The 7,669-nt window shown below is 37.3% G+C and overlaps 1 protein-coding gene across 1 annotated transcript; it reads left to right on the top strand.

Annotated features, from left to right (window-relative positions):
- The first annotated feature begins 6,997 nt into the window (after window positions 1-6,997).
- Window positions 6,998-7,450, top strand: LOC106409611. The gene has a single exon (XM_013850213.2). It carries the CDS (start codon window positions 6,998-7,000, stop codon window positions 7,448-7,450), a length of 453 nt encoding a protein of 150 aa, XP_013705667.2.
- The last annotated feature ends 219 nt before the right edge of the window (window positions 7,451-7,669 follow it).

The raw sequence follows: 7,669 nt of genomic DNA, 5'->3' as shown, positions 1-7,669 counted from the left end.
CTTTGTATCAAAATTGTAGAGATGGTCATTCAGTCTTATCATCTGCAACTAGATTAATGGGTATTAAGACAGACTATAATTTGGCTGAAGAATGCATGGATGCGATTACTGATTTTGTCAAAGGTATTCTACCTGAGGATAACCTTGCACCGGGTTCATACTACGAGGTTCAGAAACTTGTAGCCGGTCTTCAACTACCGTACGAAGTGATAGATGTATGTATTGACAACTGCATGATCTACTGGAGAGCGGATGAGACACGAAATGTATGCAAATTTTGTGGGAAACCTCGTTATCAGGAGACGAGGGGAAGAGTTCCGATCCCGTTCAAAAGAATGTGGTATTTGCCTTTGACGGAAAGATTGAAGAGGTTGTATCAGTGTGAGCGCACAGCAAAAGCAATGAGATGGCATGCAGAGCATTCCACAAATGGTGAGATTAGACATCCTTCAGATGCGAAGGCTTGGAAACATTTCCAGTCAACATATCCAGAATTTGCGGAAGAGAGAAGAAATGTTTATCTTGGATTATCTACTGATGGTTTCAGCCCGTTTGGAAAGCATGGAAGACAGTATTCTCTATGGCCAGTTATCGTGACCCCGTACAACTTACCGCCGAGCTTGTGCATGCGACGAGAGTTTTTGTTTCTCTCAATTCTCGTCCCCGGTCCAGATCATCCTAAAAGATCACTAGATGTGTTTCTTCAACCACTGATATATGAGTTGCAACAACTATGGGCGCATGGTTTTGAGACATACGATGTTTCGTGCAAAGAAAACTTTCAGATGCGGGCAGTACTTATGTGGACAATAAGTGACTTTCCAGCATATGGTATGTTATCTGGATGGACAACACATGGGAGGCTATCATGTCCATATTGTCAAGATGACACCGATGCTTTCCAACTAAAGAACGGAAGGAAAACGTGTTGGTTTGACTGTCACAGACGATTTCTTCCACCTGATCATCCATACCGCAGGAGTAAGACTTCGTTTACGAAGAACAAGCAGGTGTTTGATGGTCCACCTGAGGAAGTTAGTGGGGAAAATTTGTTGAAGCAGTTTAGGGATTTTGATGCAGAAAGGACGCCAGATGTAGGTGGACATGAAAACATTCGAGTCAGTGCGGTTGGAGAGCTACATAACTGGCACAAAAAGAGTATTTTCTGGGATCTGCCATATTGGAAGACTCATCTATTGCGGCATAATTTAGATGTCATGCATATTGAGAAGAACTTCTTCGACAATCTGATGAACACAGTCCTTAACATCCAAGGTAAAACGAAGGATAATTTGAAGTCAAGGTTGGATTTAGTCGATATCTGTGATCGTTCTGAACTTCACGTTGATGAGAACGGTACGGCCCCTTTTCCCATTTATCGGCTGGATGGTGCTAGAAAAGAAGAGTTCTTTGATTGGATTACAGATAAAGTGAAATTTCCTGACGGATATGCATCAAATTTGGGGAACTGCGTTGATAGAAGCGAAGGAAAGTTTAGTGGCTTGAAGAGTCATGATTGTCATGTAATTATGCAGCGCCTCCTCCCGTTTGCTTTTTCAGCATTATTGCCACGTAATGTTCATGAAGCAATTGCAGGGATAAGTGTTTTCTTCCGCGACTTATGCAGCAGAGTAGTGACTGAAGAGGGTATTAATAATTTGAAGACAAACGCACCAGTCAGCATGTGCAACCTTGAGAAGATATTTCCTCCATCATTCTTTGATGTAATGGAACATCTTGCTATTCATCTCGCAAGAGAATTGGAACTTGGTGGTCCTGTGCAGTACAGATGGATGTATATTTTTGAGCGTTATATGCATCATCTGAAGAAGATGGTCAAAAATCAAAGCAGGGTGGAAGGATCTATAGTGGCACAGGTGATCAATGAAGAAACTGCAATCTTTGCTGAAAATTATTTTCCACCAGAAGTGCATACAAAACACCGAAGACCTGCTCGGCATGATGACAGAGGGGAGAGAGCAACATATCATGTTACTGTCCCAAGCATGTTCAAGGAAATAGGACGACTTAGCGGAAAATTCACGAAGCGCAGACTTACGGACACTGAGCACGCTCATTTGCAAACATATTTGCTCACCAACTGTGAAGATGTTCTACAATATGAGAGGTAAAAATATTTTTTCATTTACATTGTTAGATTAATATTCAATAAATTTATTTCATATTGATAATATTTTTGTATATAGTGTATATATGGCGGAGTTGCGTATGACTCACAGGCATGCAACAGAAGATGAGCTTCAACAACTTAGAGATAACGGATTTGCTGTGTGGCTTCGTAGTTATGTGAGTCATATATCATATTACCCTATGCAAATGAGTAGTTTAAATTTAATATAAACTAATTAACTTTTCACTCATATATGTTTTTAATTTGTAGGTGAATGATGGTTTGGCCAGAGGTTTTGTGTTCGATGATTGGATACGCGAATTTGTGCAGGGACCAAACTATGTGGTCAAATCATATCCAAAATTTTGTACGCGAGGATATGCATTCACAAGGAAAGGTCATTCTAAGACAACATATGATGCTGGTGTTTCATCTTCTTCCGGTGACGATGTCTACTACGGCAACATAAAAGAAATATTGGAAATCCAATTTCCTGGAATGGTTGGATTGCGTTGTGTAGTATTCTATTGTGATTGGTATGACACCACCCCAGATAGAGGAGTGAAGATTGATGCGTTTGGTGTTACATCAGTTCATTCGCGGCGGAAACTTCAATACTATGATCCCTTCATTCTTGGTTCGCAAGCTGATCAGGAATGAAGGGATCATAGTAACTTCAATACTATGATCCCTTCATTCTTAGTATAGTATTAGATCGCAACCGTTCAAATATAACAATTCATAAAAATATTTATGTATGCATATCACATGTTTTCATAACATCTCATCTTAACACTCATATACTTATACAATCACATTCATCTAATCTTACACTACAAAAAATGTTGTTGTATAAATTCGTGTTATCAAAACATTTCTACTGTTAAATCTTTATGAAAATACTATATATATTATCAAAGATTTGGATTTTGCTTTTAGAAACTTGTAACCAACCCTTAAACACTAAAGTCGTCAGTATTCCGTCGGAATGAGTCGTCAGTATTCCGTCGGAATATACTGACGAACTTAATTCCGTCGGAATTGTAATTTACCCGGGAAAACCAAACCGCGTGAAATTTTCGCGGACCGCCAATTGATATATATTTAATGATACCGACGGAATACTGACGAACCCGTATCCGTCGGAATTGTTAAATATAATTACTCATCTTCTTCCTTCTTCGTTATTTCCGCCTCCGGCTCTCTCTCAATTCTCTCCGCGATTTCTCTCCCTTTCACGGCGATTCCGGCCGTTCTCGAGCCCCCATCACCGGCGGCCCCCATTCCGGCCCCCAATCATCTTCCCCAAACCCCAAATCATGTAAGAATCATCCCAACCTTGTTTTATCCCAATTTTTTAGGGTTTTGGAAGTTAGATCTCGGATTTTAGGTTGTTTGATTGAAAATTTTAGGATTGAATGGATAGTTTAGGATATATAAGTTAGGATTGTTGTTTGGATTGTTGTTTAAGTTTTTTTTTGGAATTATTTTGTGTTTTTGTTAAAATTCAAAACGTTTTCCTGTTTTTAAAACGTTTTTTGATTTTTAAAAACGTTTTTCAAGTTTCCAATAATAAACTATGTATAATAAAACGTTTTTAAAAAATTTTAAAAATATTTAACAACATTTTTCTATAATTATAAAAATTTATAATTTTGTATACATATATATATATAAATCATGTATAATAAAAAATTTTAAAATTTTAATAATTTTTTACAAATTTCCAGTAATAAACTATGTATAATAAAACGTTTTTTAAAAATTTTAAAAATATTTAACAACATTTTTCTATAATTATAAAAATTTATAATTTTGTATACATATATATATATAAATCATGTATAATAAAAAATTTTAAAATTTTAATAATTTTTTACAAATTTCCAGTAATAAACTATGTATAATAAAACGTTTTTAAAAATTTTAAAAATATTTAACAACATTTTTCTGTAATTATAAAAATTTATAATTTTGTATACAATATATATATAAATCATGTATAATAAAAAATTTAGTTGTTTTTTTTAAACGTTTATAAAACCTTTTGTAAATATATAAATGAAAACATTAAAAATAGAAATGGTTTGAAAAGATTTTTGATAAATTAATTTTTTTTTAGGTCCGAGGATGTACCCCGCCCCGCAGCCCGTCTTCGACGTAGTTCGGTGAGCAGTTCCCGTGCATCGGGATCGTCTCACGAACAAAACTCGGTTCCCGCATATATTCCCGCTCCAGCTCCCGCTGCCCCTCCCGCTGCTGCTCAACAGGATCCGGGGGTCATGCCAGTTGATCTATTGGTTCAACAACCAGGTCGAGAGCATCTCCCGGTTCTCCATCCCAACCCACGACGAGGACATAGCACTTGGTTAGTATTTTTTTTAATTTGTAGTATTATGTTTTTTTCCATTAATTAACTTGTTAACTAACTTGTATTTTTTTTTAAGGTTCACCAAGTCGAAAAATGGCATTAGCAGGAGCATCAACCAGATGATGTACTCCATGCTTCGTTTTGGATATTCAAAGTGGAGTGTGATTCCTTTCGAAGAACGAGAGTTGTGGTTTCGTCAGTTTGCGGTAAACTCTTCATTTTTTTAAAGTATTTACATTTTTTAAAATATATTTACTTATTAAATTATGTTTGTTTTGTAGCAAGAGTTCAACTGGCACTCCGATCTCACGGAAACAGTCCGTAAGAAATTCAACGAAAAAGCCATGGACTCTTATACGAAGCAGATAAACGCGTGGAAGACAGTTTGGCAGAAGAACAAGAGGCCACGGTTCATCAACGGGACGGTGTGGGAGCAGTTGATAGCTCATTGGGAGAAGGAAGAAACTGCAGAGACGTCTTCTAGGAACTCCAAGAACCGGAAGAGCGATCGTGGCGGGAAAGGTATGTATGTGCACAACCTCGGCGCTTGCTCTATGTCTACTAAGGAAGATGAACTTGTAAGTTTTTTTTAATTATTTATCTTTATATTTTTTAAATAAATATTTTATATATTCCTTGGCTAATAATGGCGGTTTTTTAGATCGAAGAAAATGACGGTAATCCCGTTGATCGTCTCCAACTCATTAAGGTGGCTCACACTAACAAGAAGACAGGTCAAATTCAGGATCCCGTGATCAAAGGTGTCGTTGATTTGGTGGAAGCTGAAATAGCAACTCAATCTCAGCCTCTCTCTGATGACGGCGATTCTACGGGAGCTTCAACCAACTTGTCCCTATTGCAAATAAATGAGATGGTTGAAAAGGTAATTTTTTTTATTAATATATTTTTTTATAATGTCGATTACTAATTTGTCTATATTTACTAACTTTAAATATTTTTGTAGGCGGTTCCTAAAAGGAAAGGAGGCCGTTTAGTTGGGTTGGCCCGCCGTGCTTCTTCGTATCCGGCGTCTTCTTCGCAAGCTCCGTATGCCGATCCCATGATTCTCGAGGAGCTACATGACAAAGATGAACGGATTGGGGCATTGGAGGAGCAGAACACCACTATCCTTTCGGAGAATGCCACTATCCGTTCGGAGAATGCCACTATCCTTGCTGAGCTGGCATCCCAGAAGAAGTTCAACGCCGAGATAATGCAGAAGCTAGATCGTTTGATGTCTTCGAGTTCTTAGTTTTTTTCAGCTTTTTAAAACTGTCTGAATGTTTTTTTCTTTCGTTTTGCATGAATTTTAAATTTTCTGAATGTTTTTTTTCTATTTCGGTTTGTATGAATTTAAATTCTATAATATTATTAGTTTTAAATTTCAGATTTTATTTATTTATTAATTAATTTTTCATATAAAAAATATATATAAAAATGCAAAATTAATTCGTATTATTAAAATTGACATTTTCCGACGAACTAAGTTCTCGGTAAATACCGACGGAGTATGACTCGTCGGTAAATACCGACGGACTATGATTCGTCGGAACATACCGACGAATGGTGAGTCGTCGGAATTTACCGACGAATCGTAATCCGTCGGTATTTACCGACGAGTCATATTCCGTCGGTATTTACCGACGAATCAGACTCCGTCGGTATTTACCGAGAACTTAGTTCGTCGGAATCTTCGGAGGATCCGTCTCCGTCGGTATATAGTTTTTCCGATGAACTCTAGTCTCGTGTGTCCGCATCGGAATATTGTCGGAAGTTCGTCAGAATGTTATTTCTCGGTATTCGTCAGAAAGTCGTCGGAAATTCTGACGAAATTCCGACGAATTCTTTTTTTCCGACGAAATGATACCGACGAACGCCTTCGTCAGAAATGCGTCGGAATAGGCCTTTTCCGACGAACTTCCGACGATTTTGGCCATCAGAATCTCTTTGTTTTCTTGTAGTGACTTCCCAAATAATGTTTAGGGGATATTTTCTATATTTCTAAGAGATAAATATTTTACAATAAAAATGTGTTTCTGAAAAATACATGTTATAAGTTTTCTATGAAAATTTTATTAGTTTTTGAAGCTTTTATTATTAGTTAATAATGTTGAATTGTAAATTTCAAAAAAAAAATTAAAATACTATTGGTTTAGAATTATAAAAAAAAATAGTTAACTTCTAAAACAATACATTTATAATGAAACAATGCACATGCTAAAACCGGTCATGTATCTTAGGGCTTTAAACAAAAAGTTAATTTGTTTGAATCTACGACGTCATGGGAATACACTCAGTCACTCACCAATTCACCATGTCATCAATACTTGATGCGTTACACTACACCACTACAATCAATCACTAATTACAAAACAGACCGATATCTGTTATATTATTATGAAAGACCCCCTCGTAAAACATTCTATATAATCTCTCAATAGTTACATCCTCTAATAAGTAACACTTCAAACATAACAACAACTATCATATAAAAAATGAAGACATCCCACACTGCTTTCCTAATCTCCATCCTTCTCTTAGCTTCATTTTCATCCCTCACTCACGGACTCTTACTTAACGGTCTCCAGATCGGTGCTGTCAGAGTTAACGGCGTCCTGTTCTGTTCCCTTGACGGCAACCTCAGGGGAAACAGTCCTCCGTTATCCGGAGCCATTGTCCAGCTATCGTGCGCCGGGTCTCAAACCAATCTTGGCCAAGCTTTGACTAATCCCGCCGGAGCCTTCGTCGTCTTGGTGAGGATTCTTGACACTATCCTCTTTGACCCTTCCTCATGCTTCGTCAGGGTTAATCTCCCTGTTGCCACGTGTTCAGTTTTCCCGCCGGACGGTGCCCTCACCGCCTCCATAAACCTAGTCAATATCGTTCAGACCGCTATTCTCAACATAGCCAACTTCACCACCGGCCCTTTCGTCAGCTCCGTCCTTTGAATAAAATGTAAGAAAAGAGTACACAAAAGTCGGACGTGCATGTAAGTTTGCTTTTTGTTATTTGTGCTTTGGTTATGGTATGTTTATGCTGGCAACAAAAAAAATGTAAAAGCTCTAGCTTTATAGTTGTTTTGTAATTGTGTTCCGTTACGACCAACTTAATGAATAAAGCACGTACTTGTATATTATATTGGATGTTTTGCTAGTTTTGATCATCGT

Source organism: Brassica napus, chromosome A2 (assembly GCF_020379485.1).
Source record: "Brassica napus cultivar Da-Ae chromosome A2, Da-Ae, whole genome shotgun sequence".
Classification (NCBI taxonomy): Eukaryota; Viridiplantae; Streptophyta; class Magnoliopsida; order Brassicales; family Brassicaceae; genus Brassica; species Brassica napus.
Note: the sequence above shows the minus strand (reverse complement) of the source record. Positions and strands in the feature narration are given on the sequence as shown.

Coding starts and splice junctions, on each gene's coding strand:
- LOC106409611 (XM_013850213.2), top strand. CDS start 6,998: ATGAAGACATCCCACACTGCTTTCCTAATCTCCATCCTTCTCTTAGCT.